The following is an 18085-nucleotide window of genomic DNA, read 5'->3' as shown; positions in this document are numbered from 1 at the left end:
TGTGCGCACATCTCCAGTATCTTGTACTACCTTGGGTATTACAGGACGCTGGAAAACCCTCGACCATTACAACCACAGGTAAAGAAATTCCGACAAAACTTGAAATAGTTTTCCATGCGGCAACGGAGTGCATATGTCGAAAGTATGTTTGGGGCTGATAAGATCCCCGTTACCATGTGACTAACCAAACTTATAAATATAGGTATTATGCAATCGCCCGTAGCTATGAACACCCCCGTAAATTCGAAAACCAACCAAAATCATAAGGAACACGTTTTGTTTGTTGTTCTGTCTATTTGTCAGCCAATGTCTTCAACCACGGGGACTTGTGAAGTAGCCATCTTGGATTTTTTTTATGAAAAAGTGTTTCTCTCACTTTTTTTCATATCTGTGTACATATTCTCTACATACCGAGCAAATACTCTCGTTTTTTTTTGTTAATTATCTAAAGAAAGTCGAAAATCGGCAATTCAACCATAGGCTAATTCAACCCAACATTTGAAAATGTTCCACCACTTACATTTTGATGATTTTTCCTCTCATCAATAGCATATTACGTACTATTTAATAGGATAAAAATTGGTTTGCATCCAACGCCCATAAAAGGGTGTATTCTCTAAAAAACACAGTTTTTGTGTCTAAAATGTTATCGAAAATGGCATTTTTGAGATTGTTTCTTCAATAAAACAGCCAAATGGCGCGATGGAAACATGATTTTTTTGTCACAATCATGCCATGAATGTATTCTTTACGGTGACTATCATTTGATTAGATTTTCATTAATATTTTACATAACATGCACATTTTATCAACACTTGAACAGCTTCTGAAAGGTACAACTTTGAGGAGCCATAAAAACAAACCAAGTGACCTAAATCTTTATACTTTATAGATTTGTGACCACAACGGCATGGGCAATGCACCACCAACAGGAAATTTGATTCAGAGAAGGGGCCGTTTTGGAAACCGGCCCTTTATTCATAATTGATTAAAAAAATTATAATGATTATCTATTTGTAAAAGCAAAGTTGAAAATTTAATTCCAGGTTTTATCAAAGTTAGGAAAAATAATCAGGACGCCCAAATGACAATTAGATGGATTTTTTTTCATGAACTGAAAAAGTAAAATGTGCATCTTTAATTCAATATCTATCACAGATGGTAATTTTATATGAAATTATTAATGTTTGTCAAATCAAAATATCTCACTTGTAGTAAAAGTTTCAACTTAATGTCTCTAGCAGACCATGATAATGTCAAGCACAATTTATGCCTTTTCTGTTGTTTTATATCACCCTATATTTAATCAATCAGTCACTATAGTACTTGAGGAGTTTGAATCCCAACTCTCCAGTATCTAACACTAAGTGGGACCACAACACATCATCCCTCTGTATACCTACTACTCCCTGTGGTCCTTTGTTTGTGTGGAGTGTTTTTATGTACTTCCCTTCTCCAGTAATCAGATCTATTGTTTTCCGTTTCCAGTCAGGAATAACAATATTACCCTTACTGTCGTATATCGCTGTGATCGGACAGAACTTGTCAGGTGTGACCGCCTCCCGTGCCTGTATCCCCTCCCTCCGGTAGTGGACCAGGGGCTGGAGCTTTGGATTATACACAATGACGTGACGTCTGTAGTTGTCTGGATCACGATGGTTTCCACTGATGAGTTTACGACTCACTACAGCTATGTTACCTGAAACAAGACACTGTGTGATGGATTGTACAACACCCGCCCCTGACCTCTCCACAGTGACTGTATGTACCACCTGACCATCTGTTTCGTATGTCACTACCTTGTACCCCTGTCTACCCCATGTACCCACCACTACCCGTCCCTCCATGGTCACACACAGGCTGTGTGGATCACACTCTGTAGTAAACCTTCTGACTGGTGTAGATGATGTAGATAGTTCATATATAGTGCTCTCCTCTCTACAACAGAACCACATATGACCTGTGTTGGGGTCTAGACTGATGTCTGTAATGTTACTGTTGTGTTGTATCTTCTGTAAGACTTTACCTTTGTTGTTGATGAGGTTAATTGTGTTGGTATTCCAATCACACAACCAGGCACGTCCATCAGATGTAGGACAGATTGATGAGATGCTGTCCTTATATGAGAACTTGTATTTAGTAGTTGGACTTTCACACAGTTTAAAACATTGGACTGCTGCAGTGGACCCTTGACCCATCTCTGTAGACTGGTTTTGATTCACTATTGTACCATGGTTATAGTGACCGCCAGTTGCTGATACTACCCGGTGATGATCAGTAGGTGTCCTCATCACCCCCATGGCCTGCTTTAGGTGACTTAGCTTGTCCTTACTAGAAGTAAACTCTATCATACCTGTGTCAGGTATCCGTGGGATGTTGATGTCCATGTCCCGGACTTCTGTTGCTGAGTCATACACTAGTACATCAGTTCCTGTCTGGAGGGTCTGCTTACACTCTGATGAAAGTTTCACCAAAGTGTCTATCCTTTCGTCAAGGTATGTGATGTGTGACGTAAGTAACTCTGTTTCTGCGTCCTCCATCTTGTCACATAATGTTAGGTAATCTTCTGTTATTCTATCTAATATATCTTTACATTGATCTCGTTCTAATTTCATCTTATCACGAATGTTTTTGTATTTAGATTTTAAAGTTGAAAGACGTTCCTTGGTTGATTTCGTTTCTACATTAAGTTTCGGGATTCGTTTGTCCTCATTTTCGTTAACAAATTCCTGAAGTCTATTTTTGTATTGTTGAGTAGTCTCCGAAATTTCGGCGAAACTGCTAAAATGATTTCTATGTGTTGTAATGGAACAGGTAGCACAAATCAGGGTGTCACAGTCCTGACATAAAAATACCACTTGGTTTTTCCTGTGGCTGGGACACTTGTCATGACCTTTAGCTCTGACATGAAGTTGACCTTTTAGATTGGAGAGGTCAGCGGATGTTGCCATGGTACTACCGAAGCGCAGCAGTGATGTAGATTCCAGGCAAGTGCCTCCTGGAGGTTCTCTCTGTGTAACAATAAAATATCAATCATCAATAGTTGTATAAGATTAGATAAAAAGTAAACAAAACTGCATCACTCGTACTGTTTATATATAGCGGTTACAATATCCAGAACGTCGAAGTTATTTCACCAGGCGAAGATTGAAGAACATATATCTCCGCATTGGTACAATATATACAAATATTCATACATATTTACTCTGTATTGGTGATGCTACAGTTGGTTGTCTTAATATGTATACAACAAAACAATAACCTTTATCTGAAAAAGACAAGAATATATGTAGGGTACCACACTAACGGGTTTCTATTTCTACTCATCCTATAAAATGCAGACAAATACCGATATCTAGGAGTTCCAAATACATGCATAGATAAAAGTTACGGGAGACAACTCTCCCTACATACGACAGTCCAGTACCGAGCTCGCGAATTTGACAGATATATAGCACTCTACCTAGGGAGCTCTACTCTCCTATAAAATCCGTATAAACATGTAATGTATCCCAGCTACAAGATTTTACCTCCACTCTAGAATACAGCCCAATACTGGGATTCAGGAAGTACACAGCTACAGAGTTCTAATCCTACAAAATACTTTGACCCGGTAATACCGAAGATAAAAAAAATATCAAATTGTATATGAATGCGTGTTTGATTTACCAGTAACACACGTGAAAACGTTGTTTTAGGTCGCAACGCAAACTTACGGGGACCTTCAGTGTAAGCCCGGTGTTCGTTAAGCTGAATGTATCATTTGGCGATACAAACTGCAAGGAATACGAAGAATTGTCTTTAGCAAGAGATCCAAGAGGGATCTTGGCGCTCATCATTGTTTGATCTTTATATGCTTTTTGAAAGTTGGATCTTTTTCCTCTTGTTTTCTCTGTTTTTACTCTTAATGATAAGACATTTGAATATTCTTTTGCAGAAATAGCGATGCTATTCTTTACCTGCTAAATCCAAACTGGCCCCCCTGGAAGCCATTTTGTTTCTTCTGATCAGTACCAAAATCAAACGAGCACAAGGAGAGACTAAAGGGAACAAACGTATGAAATTTTAGAGATATCTATTCAGTACTTCTTTCGATGTCGATCTAAACATATTTTTATTGTCATCAAACAACCGGGATTAGGCACAAGTTATAACAACTTTAGTGATAACAAATTTTCGAAGTCAGAATCCAAGATGGCTGCCTTTTCGCCATTTTGTTCTTTGGGTCAGGCCCAAAATCAAAGGAGAATCCTACATGTGCAATCTGAGAAAGATCCATCTGGCACTCACGAAATAGCGACTGACGGACGGACCACGGGCACAGAGCGATTTGAATGATGGTAGGCTTGGAAAAGAAAGAAAAAAACTTGACTAAAATTTTCTTACTAAAATTGATGGTACCCAACTTAAAGACTGGTGTATATTTAGAACAAAGTTTCACGAGGTAGTTCATATTTCAATAGATGCGTGGTGTCGGCGTCAAATTATGAGACTGTAATTGTATTACCAAAATTTCATTTAATGTTTTCAATTACAGTGAAATTGTGTTTGTACTTTTGTATCTATGAATGAATGACATTCTATTCCCTTTATTTGTGTTGTTTACGTTAGTGCATGCACTTGTCAAATTGGGGTGATCTATTTTTATCCTCATCACCTCTGTGCGGCCGCTCCGGGTATAACCTTGGCGAGGTGTCTTCGCTTGGGGAAGGCTATACACTAGGACGGAACAACTGTATTACGCAGTTTAATTCATTGTTTGACTCTCCTGTATCCAAATCAAAATTATTAAAAGGTGTTATTCACTTGTATGTCTTTTGTACAAGAGATTTCGAGCACAGGTATGTTTTACGATGTAGTACTTACGTAACATTGTAGACATTGTTCTTATACATACTTGTACACTTATTGATTATCATGTATACTGCTGAATACAGTAGGCATTTTAGTTTCCTTGTCCTATTTATCTGTTTACTAAATAACATGAGCTCATTGCACGACGCCAGCCTAAAAAATAGTATCAATGCCATTTCTCACAATATCATAAATGAACATACCTGTTGTAAGTCCTCAATCTGTATATATGCTTATCTGGTAGTAGTTGGCAGGGCTTCTATAAATCTGCAATACGGAAGAAACACCTTTGAACTAATGTATATATATATATAACTTACCTGTTTATCTACCTGATTACATCATTAACACATTGATCTACAGGACAAGCGACAATAGATGTGAGTGTTTAATTAGTAAATAAATGAATGTATATGTGTTATGTGTTACGTTTTGCTACTAATGACAGATCGTCTCCTTCAACCTGTTAAATTAATCGAACATTACAAAGTACATTTTCATTTTTCTAAAAATCATCTACATGTAATGTAGTAACAGAGACACAGTATTTAAGCTTAACAACAGAGACAAAGAATTTAAGCTTAACAACAAAGACAGAGTGATAAAGCTTAACAACAGAGACAGAGTGATAAAGCTTAACAACAGAGACAGAGTGATAAAGCTTAACAACAGAGACAGAGTGATAAAGCTTAACAACAGAGACAGAGTATTAAAGCTTAACAACAGTGACACACTATTAAAGCTTCACAACAGAGACACAGTATTTAATCTTAACAACAGTGACACCGTATTAAAGCTTAACAACAGTGACACAGTATTAAAACTTCACAACAGAGACACAGTATTAAAGCTTAACAACAGTGACTCAGTATTAAAGCTTCACAACAGAGACACAGTATTAAAGCTTAACAACAGTGACTCAGTATTAAAACCTCACAACAGAGACACAGTATTAAAGCTTAATAACAGAAACACAGTAATAAAGCTAAACAACAGAGACACAGTATTAAAGCTTAATAACAGAAACACAGTAATAAAGCTAAACAACAAAGACACAGAATTTAAGATTAACAACAATGACATGATATTAACGCTTAACAACATAGTCACAATATAAAGGCTTAACAACAGAAACACTGTATGGATTTTTATCAACAGAGACAAGTAAGAAAGCGACATAGACATGACTCGTGATCATAATAACGGAGACACTATAAGACGTGCAACATTTTAGCTAAAAAAGAATACTTACGATCCATTTCTTGCCTTTCTTTTTTGTCGGCAATAGCGACGCGGCAAGGAGAAATGACATGTGACGTGTACAAGGTAGTTTGAAACTTCCATTGGATAACCTCTTTCATAAATCAAATCGGGTTTTACTATTTTTCTAACAACCTATTGCTACTAAGTGTTATAAATCAGATCAGAAAAGGTTGACTCTGTTTCAATGACGTTATTTTTTATTTTGTTCTAATGTGATTTGTGACTTGTCTTGTTACTGAACAAGATGGTATGGCCTATAAAACCAGTTCATTAAAATCTCTTTAACAAGAATATTCTTGATACTGAACAGTAAATTAAATTGTGACCGGAGACGACTGTTTCACCTGTTGGTTCCGTTGTTGTATATCTTGTTCTCATTTGAGAACGTAACATCACTTACCTGGATTCACCAAGATTAACATGACGGGTGTCGTCGATGAAGCAGAAGACGCTTACTCTTCCGTAATACATTGCCCTATTCTCCTTATCCTCTCATTCTCCGATGCAGAAGTTTGTTTCGTCCAAAGATTGTTTACAAGACATACAAATGAATAATATCTTTCTATTCAAACATTGAAAATTAGACACACAGGTGAAATGCATTTTTCAATATAAAGATAGAACATTAGACAAATGAATTGCATTTTTCAATATAAAGATTGAATTAGACACACAGGTGATTGTGATTACCAAACTGATAAATTTACATTATGAATGTACTTGATCCGTCTTCGATGGGACAGTAAACCAAGGGAACTTGAAATCAAAGACTAAGCGTGCCGACGTAAAATGAACAGAAGCAAATATAAAAACATGAGAGATTAACATACTTCAAAGCTTAAAAGTGTAAATCTAGGATATCATCCAACGTTATAGTAACATTAATTGATCATACCGACTTCGTCTTTACTAACTCTATGTATTTATAAAACATGGTGTTTAACAACCCTATTTCTATCTACAGAAAGTATCTTGATATTTATTATCGATTTGATACTTTTTGTCTCGTCATATCGGATTTTAAAATGATAAAATGATAAGAAATTGTACCACTACATTTTTTCTCAAATATCTTACACATAATTCTTCGTTATTGGCTATGTAAGAAGTTCCTAGATATGAAAAAAACATTATTATAACTCAACCAGCAGAAACTTATAGTGTGTCGTTTCAAAACTCTACGGTCACCTTCATCGGACAAATGACCAGTGTGGAGTGTAGTAGCACTGACATAGGTAGTGTGCGAGATCTACACGGTCACCTTCATCAGACAAATGAGCAGTGTGGAGCGTAGTAGCACTGACGTAGATAGTGGTGTACGAGATCTACACGGTCACCTTCATCAGACAAATGACCAGTGTGGAGCGTAGTAGCACTGACGTAAATAGTGGTGTACGAGATCTACACGGTCACCTTCATCAAATAAATGACCAGTGTGGAGCGTACTGACGTAGGTAGTGTACGAGATCTACACGGTCACCTTCATCAGACAAATGACCAGTGTGGAGCGTACTGACGTAGGTAGTGTACGAGATCTACACGGTCACCTTCATCAGACAAATGACCAGTGTGGAGCGTAGTAGCACTGACGTAGATAGTGGTGTACGAGATCTACACGGTCACCTTCATCAGACAAATGACCAGTGTGGAGCGTAGTAGCACTGACGTAGATAGTGGTGTACGAGATCTACACGGTCACCTTCATCAAATAAATGACCAGTGTGGAGCGTACTGACGTAGGTAGTGTACGAGATCTACACGGTCACCTTCATCAGACAAATGACCTGTGTGGAGCGTAGTAGCACTGACGTACGTAGTGTACGAGATGGTAATGAATCGACCAACATTTTCGGCTGTACTATACGTACACTATGGTCAAAAATAGTGTGACGAGATGGTAAACAGATTATATACCCAACAACACACAAGATGGTAACAATGTACTAAAGTCAATTCGGCTACACTTTTTAAAACACTTTGTCATAGATGAGCGAGTGTATTTGGCTTCCTTAGGCAGCCGCATAACTTTAGCAACCGAAGAAAATGTTCCGAAAGATGAGCAAGGTTCCTCTGTTTCTTTTCTGCTTTGATATTTAAAATGTTACTGTAATCCACCATCATTTTGTAATCGCCTTTCTTCTTTGGTCTGTTGCTGATAGAGTCTGTAATAGCACCTTAAAATTAGTATTAAATAAAACCATGTACTGTATTAAGTATTGATATTACTGAAAAAGGCATTGAATCATATTTATATCTTTTTATCTCAGTTCATCACTTTCGCGTTCTCTGCACCCCTGAAACATGGCATGGCAAAATTGAACGCTCCATGTTGCACACCTTCTGGATATCACGATAAGACTAGCTTGATCTTTTGATGTACATCAAATGAATCTTAAAGCCCCAATATACGTAACATTCACTAAATATTTAGTGTAGAATCACACATAATTATTGAGATATTCTCTCAGATGTAGTTAAAATTAAGTTATTCAAACAATAGTTACCATGACTTTGTGCATAAAGTATTGATATATGAGCAGTTGAAACGCGCTATTTGTAAACACACCTCCATTTTAAACACGCCGCTATCAAAATTACGATTGTTGCCGAACCACGTCGGAAAGTTCATGACCTGATCTCGCAAGAGTTGAGGTTTCTACTTATAGAGGAAGCACATGCAGTAAGTTTTTGTTTACAAACATTGTTTGCGAAGTCTTGTCGTAGACTTGAGGTATTCCTGTGATAAACATTCAGTTTTTGGGAAATTATTAGAAGGAATAATTAGTTTAGAAACGATACGACGCACAATTATAACGTAAGAATTCAGAACTGGCCTGATGTATGATTGGAAAAAAAAGGAAGCGACTGGTGAACGTCTGTACTGTGTCTGCCATGTTTACACACGCGGAATATGCGCATGCGCAATGTCATCGCTACGAGCGGTAATGTATGAATTATTGTGGGTCCCACAATGTTTATTTTCCGATTTTTCAATTTTTATTTGAATTGAAAACAGTCAGTTTTATTTTCTTTAATTAAAGGAAAGTATTTGTTTTGTTGCATATATTACGGGGAAAATAAGATAAAGTTTGTTTTTTATAGTGATTTTTACGTATATTGGGGCTTTAAGGTCGCATAACAGTATATAGTAATGGCTTTGAAGGGTGTCTCTCCTTTGTAACCTTCATAAGGAACGTAACACTCTGTGATTGGTCAGTTTTTTCTCCTGTAACCAATCAAATTACTTGGCTTGTAACTTCAATTTTGCCACGACATGCTCCATGGGTGCAGAGAGTGAAAGTGATCGTAAAACCTGGAGTAGAGAGGATGGGACAATCTTGACTTAAATTTTCCTTCCTATAAAGCCACCAAGCTGACCACGAGTGAACAACTTGTGTGTCAAAGATTCCAACTCTTTATATTATAGGAACCCTCTCCATTAATTAATTCTTGTGTAATTAAATATGTGTTGAAACAGAGTAGACATATAATTATTTACATATTCCCATTTAACATACATATATTGAGGAATCTCTCTAGTCACGATCTAAGTAAAATTTAATGTCAGACTTTTTGTTTTACTGAAGTTAGTTTGATAAAAAAAAATGATTATAACGACACTCTGATAATGATTGAATTCGTTTTATTTCTTATATTGGAAAAGTACAATGCTCTAAAATGAAATCTTGCCACATAGGGTAAATCATTATTCTGCAATATCATATATTTACATTTGATATGCTGTTTTAAGCACCTTAGGGACCCTGAATAAACAGCTAAGTCATTATGAGTCTGGTTTTAATATCAGTCGGGAACCTTGGCACTTTCCGAAAACGGTTTATATATCTCGTTTACTGAAAATTCTAAAGGTTTTCAATTTTTTTTTACATACCTTTGGTATACATACATACAATGACAGTTTTTCATGGTGTTTCTATATTTATCAAGATGTAATGTATCAGTTGGACCATTGTTCACCTGAATAATATGAAAGACCGCTTTGATGTTACATTATACAGGTAACGTTTTTATGTTGCTTACATAGTCTGTATCACCAATCAAGATTTCTTCCCTCAGTCGCTGTAATACTTGAGAAGCTTAAATCCCCACATATCTTTATCTAACTGATAACGGGACCACAATATATCACCCTTCTGTATGCCTACTACTCCTTGTCTTGTTTTCTCAGTGTGGAGTGTTTTTATGTACTTCCCATCTCCACTTATTAGTTCTATTGTTTTCCTTTCCCAATCAGCAATAACAATATTTCCCTTGCTGTCATATACAATTCTGAATGGAACAAACTTGTCAGGAGTGACCGCCTCTCTTGCCTGTATCCCTTCCCCACGGTAATGGACCAGAGGTTCGAATGTCGCGTTGTACACGATGATATGACGCCTGTAGTTAATTACGCCATTCCCATCTCCGCTGATTAGTTTACTATTAACAACAGCTATGTTATCTGTAACAGGGCATTGTGTAATAAACGTTACTGCACCCGCCCCTGAACTCTCTACAGTGGCTGTATGTAACACCTGACCATCTGCTGTGTACATCACTACCTTGTACCCCTGTTTACTCCTTGTACCTACCACTACCCGTCCCTCCCTGGTCACACATAAACTGTGTGGGTTAGCATCGGTGGTAAACCTTGAAACCGGTGAAGAGGTAAATACTTCGTAGATAATTCTCTCCTCCCAACAACAGAACCACAGACGACCTGTCGTGGGGTCCAGACTGATTTCAATGATGTTACTTTTGTGTTTTATCTTCTGTAAGACTTTACTTTTGTTGTTGATGAGGATTGCTGTGCTTGTTCTCCAATCACAGAGCCAGACATTTCCATCAGGCGTAGGACAGAATGATGTGAGGTACTCCCGGCACGAGAACTGAGAGATGACAGTGGGACTGTCACGCAGGACTGGTTCAGTGGACGCCGGACATATTTCTGGAGACTCTTTAGGTCTGACTTCTAGACTTTGTTCATGTACAGAAGACGTTGCCATGGTATTACCAATATCTAGATGTGGTGCAGTTTGTAGGGAGATAACCTGTGGAGGGTCGTTTCTTGAATATTTCTGAAACAAGATAATTTTGATAATCAGTGGTGAAACTTCATATTCATGAAAATAAAACACTGTAAGTATTGTCGGCATAACAAAAACACCTACATTGAATTCATTAACTCACACGATTCTCAACAAGCACGATATTAAATAGCCCTGTACATACAGGATATAGGCATATTCATACATATTCACAATTTATTAGTGGCACAGAAATATGTGACCTATATTTAAATCGACGTAGAGAAATCTAGAGACCAGGTGTATAACTGGGCAAGTAGGGTTACCCTACTTCCACTCCCTCAAGTGTGCGTTAATTACAGAAGAAAGACCTATTCCAGAACCCAGGCGGCACACAAATACAAGGATCTTCTCCTCTACTAGATAAAGACTTATACCAGGACCCAGGAGGTACACAGTCATGTGTGGCACCATAAACACAAGGATCTTCTCCTCTACTAGATAAAGACTTATACTAGGGCCCAGGAGGTACACAGTCATGTGTGGCATCACAAACACAAGGGTTTAATCCTATACTTAATAAAGACCTAAACCAGGACCCAAGAGGTACACAGTCATGTATGGCACCATAAACACAAGGATCTTCTCCCTTACTTAATAAATATCTATACCAGGGCCCAGGACGTACACCGTCATGTGTGGCATCATTAACACAAGGATCTTCTCCTTTGCTAAATAAAGACCTATGCCAGAACATTTTCTTCCGACGATTTAATCATATTGAAAAGTACGTCAAATACTATTCAGATTAATATAGTACGATAGTATTAAGTAATAGAGAATCATAGTTTGTAGGCAGTTTTTTAGGTTTGCAATAGAGACGGACGTTCCCTTTGAATTGAAAGTATTAGATGTCAATTTTATCACTTGTGCATGTACACATAACAAGCAAAATCGTATCTATATTATATATGAACATACCTGTTGTAAAAGATCCTTAATCTAATTTCTGGATGTCGGAGTATAGACTGATCTGGTAGTAGTTCGCAGGGCTCCTGTAGACTTGCTACACATCTGAACTAATGCAGATACATTACTTACCTGGTCATCTACCTGATAACATCTTTAAGGTAACTATCTACAGGATGATATCAAGAATTTCAGAACAAATTCATAAACGATTTTAACAACGATGTATGACAGGAGGAGGATATTTATCACATCTAGTGAAAAGTCTTCTCTTTTTGAAGGAATAAAACCTACTGTTAAACAAGGAAGTATGCCACGTTGATCGTAACTATTGCATAGTAAGAGGTAGGTTTTAATATCTGACAGAGTTACGCCCCTTGCACTAAGAAAATATCCAATAATTCAGTTTCCGTTCAATATCTCTCCAACAGATGAACAAAATAAAGAATGTGCAGTTTCGCTCATTATCTCAGTATACAGTTCATGTCATAATGAAGACGTAACGGTGTTCCATAAAGTGTTCATGAAATTAGGTCACGCCTTACATAGTACAGTTATAATGCCCCGATTCAGAATTTTGTTCATCCGGGTATATAGTGTTTCAAAAACATAGCTCGTTGAATATGTGTTTGAATTATGCTTATGAAAATGACCTAACGAATTTAACGCTCATGACTGTGTACCTCAGTTTTTTGCAAATTGTCCACTTTTCAAAATAAAGAAAAATAACCAGTTACAACACTTTGAGCGTTTATTAGTAAATAAGTGTGTATATCCATTATTTAGTATTACTACCAAAAGATCGTCCCCGTAACCTATGAAATTAATTTTCCGTTTTTACGTGATTTAGTGGTAGGTTGAAAATGGAAATATGTTATCTGTTTATCTACCAGGTCAAGTTCAATATATATCGTCTACTGATAATGATATGACATATCCACACTATATCTAACGTGATCATCGAAGATGATAGATATGAGGTTAATATCACTTGTCAAAAATAACTGAGATTTTCACCAGTATGCTATCCCCAGGTAAATTGGAATCGCCGTTTAGCATTGAGTATAACCATAAAGCTAAGGTTATTTATAAATCTCACCTCCATTTATTCAGTTTAACAGGTACTACTTCGAAAATACACTATTCACGCTGCCGTCAGGTTGTAACCTTTGTCTTGTTTCAACCTAATAACTGCCGTAACTGAATTATAATGATAATGTCAGGAAACGAATTTACACCTTGTTTCCGGATCTTATTCATTTGTTACTGTGCTATGTGTTGTAATGAACTCAGTATTTAGCGAAACAAAGTTTATATTAAGCAATTAAAACATAATGTTCACAAAGGTTAGAAAATGGGATTAAAATACCATTTGGAATATTTTCTATTTCGCCACAGGTCATGTAATGGTTACTTAAGATCCATTTTCTATTTACAGTTTATTTACATCTCCAAAATATACACAGTTATTTACATCTAATATGTACAAAACACCTATGCCTCATTCACGACTCTCAGATTTTGATCACATTTTTACTCTCCAGTGTCCCTACCACAACTCCTCTCTCAGAACCCAATCAACCTTTCTCCTCCACGACCTCACATCATACTCTGCTCCCACGACACTGTTTACTTTCAATAATATCTCTCTCTCTCTCTCTCTCTCTCTCTCTCTCTCTCTCTCTCTCTCTCTCTCTCTCTCTCTCTCTCTCTCTCTCTCTCTCTCTCTTATTGTCAATTAATTAACTGTCAACCTCACGAATCGAGTCACGTTAGTTTCTAAATAATCACCTTACTAATCTTTAAAACAATAAACATCCACCTCACATCACTGGGCACTCTCTGATTGACACAGCTGACACTGCTCTCTTACCAGTCAATTAGTCTGATTAATCGGACACTAGCTGTCCCTCTGCCTACACGTATTCCCCCTACTCTCAAAGATAACAACACTCTTTGACAAGAACACCAAAATACTTTTAAAACATGTTTGCATGTATAACTGGAAATTATACAAGATAGAGCAGGTAGATTTGTAGAAAATGTTTTACTAGTCCTATAGAGTTACTTTTAGGGGAAAAAAATCCTATCTACATGTTTGATGTCTTAGGAGTATGGCTTTAGAAGTTGGTGTTGTTTTTTTTTTAATTATGAACGGTCTTTGCCCTCAGTACATCACAGAACTTGTTACTTTTAAATACTCTAGCTATAATTTCAGACGTGAACTTGGTGCTAACATACCACAGGTAAAGTCAACAAGGTATAGAATGAAATATTTTCGGTTTGAGTCCGCCCGGGTGTGTAACAGTCTGCCTAATGAAATAAGAGAGGCTGATTCCTTCTCTGTTTCCCGCAGGGTGTTACACGCCTGGGACGGCCCAATGTGCAGCTGCAGCATGTGCAGATAGTTTCATGTTTTTTTCCTCAATCGTATTGGTGTTATGCCTTTGTGCTGTATTATTTCACTGTATGCCATTTTTACCTGTTTATTTATCTATTTATTTATTTATTTATTTATTTATTTATAGTGCTATATGCTTCATAATATTACAATCAGTTTTTATGAAATAAAAAATTTGAAATTTTCTCACACGTTTGTTAAATATTCCGCAAGTTGCCACCAAGGTTTATTTTCAATGTTTCACACCCAGATCCAGATTAAACCCTCCGTTTACACAACGATACATACCAGTACTCACACAGATGGAGTCAAACATAAAAAAAGTGTGAGTCGAAGAGACCCAAGTTACTGTATTCTCAATATTTAAATCATTACTTTTTCATATATGACAGCGAAACTTGGCACATTAATATATTATTATCATATTTCCACCAGATTCTTTTACATCACTAGCTTCTTTAAGTATTTCAAGAGTAGTTTGAAGACGCTGTTTTCGTTTATCTAAAAAACTCGGCAGCATACTTCATAATCATTAGCTACACACAGTAAATCATGCAATGATTTATGAAATAAAATATTTAAGAAGTTTTTCTCACCTGTTTGTAAAATAATCCGTAAATTTCCACCAATATTTCCTTCACATGTTTCACATCCAGTGTAAACCTTCCAAGCTTCAACGCGTAAATTTACGAACGTCCTGAATCAGGTTGATGGTCATTTGACCAGATAAATGGATCGACCTTGCACACAAAGACTGGAGTGAGTGTCAAGGCTAATAAGTGCGAGATCATCATTGGAAACATACCTGAGCAACGAACAGCTTGACGCGCTCTCAGATAAGTTCTCTTTTGTTAACCAATTTCTACCGCCAGCTAATTATATCGTGATTAGCATTATGCTGATATCATAAAACATTACACTTATGTATGTGGTGTACTGTTACAAAATACCAGCGCAATCTCAAATTTACTTAAAGGCAAACAAAAAGATAAAAATACATACTAAATATATATATATTATACAAAAAAGATAAGGTGTATCGCAATGTATTGCTGTCTGTTTACAGATTCCTTATAGTCTAGAATTCACAGCAGCCGGACTTTTACAGGTGATTCTAATTGTCTTATAACATCACAATTACAGGTGATTCTAATTCTCTTAAAACATCCCAATTACAGGTGATTCGAATTGTCTTATAACATCCTAATTACAGGTGATTCTAATTGTCTTATAACATCCTAATTACAGGTGATTCTAATTGTCTTATAACATCACAATTACAGGTGATTCCAATTGTCTTATAACATCCTAATTACAGGTTATTCTAATTGTCTAAAACATCACAATTACAGGTGATACTAATTGTCTTAAAATATCCTAATTACAGGTGATTCTAATTGTCTTAAAATATCCTAATTACAGGTGATTCTAATTGTCTTATAACATCACAATTACAGGTGATTCTAATTGTCTTATAACATCACAATTACAGGTGATTCTAATTGTCTTAAAACATCCTAATTACAGGTGATTCTAATTGTCTTATAACATCCTAGTTAGAGGTGATTCTGATTGTCTTACAACATCACAATTACAGGTGATACTCATTGTCTTATAACATCCTAATTACAGGTGATTGTAATTGTCTTATAACATCCTAATTACATGTGATACTGATTGTCTTAAAACATCCTAGTTGTGCATATGGTACAATAAAACAAAACAGAAATACAAACAAAAGTCATGCATTTTCTAATTTTTCATTAATTTATTTAATTACAGGTGATTCTAATTGTTTTATAACATCACAATTGGTGGTTCTAATTGTCTTATAACATCCTAATTACAGTTGATTCTAATTGTCTTATAACATCCTAATTACAGGTGATTCTAATTGTCTTATAACATCCTAATTACAGTTGATTCTAATTGTCTTATAACATCCTAATTACAGGTGATCCTGTGTCTTATAACATCCTAATTACAGGTGTTCTAATTGTCCTAAAACATCCTAGCTAGTTGATTATAATCGTCTTAAAACATCCTAATTACAGGTGGTTCTAATTGTCAGTTATAACATCCTAATTACAGGTGGTTCTAATTGTCTTATAACATCCTAATTACAGGTGATTCTAATTGTCTTATAACATCCTAATTACAGGTGATTCTATTTGTCTTATTACATCCTAATTACAGTTGATTCTAATTGTCTTATAACATCCTAATTACATTTGATTCTAATTGTCTTAAAACAACAAAAGTACGGGTGATTCTAATTGTCTTATAACATCCTAGTTACAGGTGGTTCTAATTGTCTTATAACATCCTAATTACAGTTGATTCTAATTGTCTTATAACATCCTAGTTACAGGTGGTTCTAATTGTCTTATAACATCCTAATTACAGGTGATTCTAATTGTCCTAAAACATCCTAGCTAGAGGTGATTATAATCGTCTTAAAACATCCTAATTACAGGTGGTTCTAATTGTCTTATAACATCCTAATTACAGGTGGTTCTAATTGTCTTATAACATCCTAATTACAGGTGATTCTAATTGTCTTATAACATCCTAATTACAGGTGATTCTAATTGTCTTATAACATCCTAATTACAGGTGGTTCTAATTGTCTTATAACATCCTAATTACAGGTGATTCTAATTGTCTTATAACATCCTAATTACAGGTGATTCTAATTGTCTTATAACATCCTAATTACAGGTGATTCTAATTGTCTTATAACATCCTAATTACAGGTGGTTCTAATTGTCCTAAAACATCCTAGTTAGAGGTGATTATAATCGTCATAAAACATCCTAATTACAGGTGGTTCTAATTGTCTTATAACATCCTAATTACAGGTGGTTCTAATTGTCTTATAACATCCTAATTACAGGTGATTCTAATTGTCTTATAACATCCTAATTACAGGTGATTCTAATCGTCTTATAACATCCTAATTACATTTGATTCTAATTGTCTTAAAACAACAAAAGTACAGGTGATTCTAATTGTCTTATAACATCCTAATTACATGTGATTCTTATTGTTTAAAAACATCCTAATTACAGGTGATTCTAATTGTGTTATAACATCCTAATTGCAGGTGATTCTAATTGTCTTATAACATCCTAATTACAGGTGATTCTTATTGTCTTATAACATCATAATTACAAGTGATTCTAATTGTCTTATAACATCCTAATTACAGGTGTCCAGATAGATCCCTGTGTTTTACTAGTACCCGTGTAATAGTGTCCAGATAGACCCATGTGTTTTTACTAGTACCCGTGTAAAAGTGTCCAGATAGATCCATGTGTTTTACTCGTACCCGTGTAATAGTGTCCAGATAAACCCCTGTGTTTTACTAGTACCCATGTGGTAGTGTCCAGATAGATCCATATGTTTTACTAGTACCCGTGTGGTAGTGTCCAGATAGATCCATGTGTTTTACTAGTACCCGTGTGGTAGTGTCCAGATAGACCCGTGTTTTCACTAGTACCCGTATGGTAGTGTCTAGTTAGATCCCTGTGCTTTTACTAGTACCCGTGTGATAGTGTCCAGATAAACC

General features: G+C 36.0%; 2 protein-coding genes across 2 annotated transcripts; both read right to left on the bottom strand.

The window, feature by feature from the left end:
• Nucleotides 1–1310: 1310 nt before the first annotated feature.
• LOC132547173 (tripartite motif-containing protein 2-like) lies at nt 1311–2951 on the bottom strand. Its single transcript, XM_060210928.1, has 2 exons — nt 1682–2951; nt 1311–1645 (listed from the first exon to the last, which is right to left on the bottom strand). Exons 1-2 carry the CDS (start codon nt 2949–2951, stop codon nt 1311–1313), a joined length of 1605 nt encoding a protein of 534 aa, XP_060066911.1.
• Nucleotides 2952–10190: 7239 nt separating this feature from the next.
• LOC132547166 (uncharacterized) lies at nt 10191–11123 on the bottom strand. The gene has a single exon (XM_060210921.1). It carries the CDS (start codon nt 11121–11123, stop codon nt 10191–10193), a length of 933 nt encoding a protein of 310 aa, XP_060066904.1.
• Nucleotides 11124–18085: the final 6962 nt, after the last annotated feature.

Source organism: Ylistrum balloti, unplaced genomic scaffold (assembly GCF_031769215.1).
Source record: "Ylistrum balloti isolate Yb309-2 unplaced genomic scaffold, AGI_CSIRO_Ybal_v1 Utg369936, whole genome shotgun sequence".
NCBI lineage: Eukaryota > Metazoa > Mollusca > Bivalvia > Pectinida > Pectinidae > Ylistrum > Ylistrum balloti.
This window is presented reverse-complemented; position numbering and strand designations above follow the sequence as displayed.

What these genes read in the sequence shown, in the direction of transcription:
- LOC132547173 (XM_060210928.1), bottom strand. Translation starts at nt 2,951, where the DNA reads ATGGCAACATCCGCTGACCTCTCCAATCTAAAAGGTCAACTTCATGTC. An exon ending in AGGTAACATAGCTGTAGTGA is followed by an intron (nt 1,646 to 1,681) that starts GTCGTAAACTCA and finishes ATCGTGATCCAG; the next exon opens with ACAACTACAGACGTCACGTC.
- LOC132547166 (XM_060210921.1), bottom strand. Translation starts at nt 11,123, where the DNA reads ATGGCAACGTCTTCTGTACATGAACAAAGTCTAGAAGTCAGACCTAAA.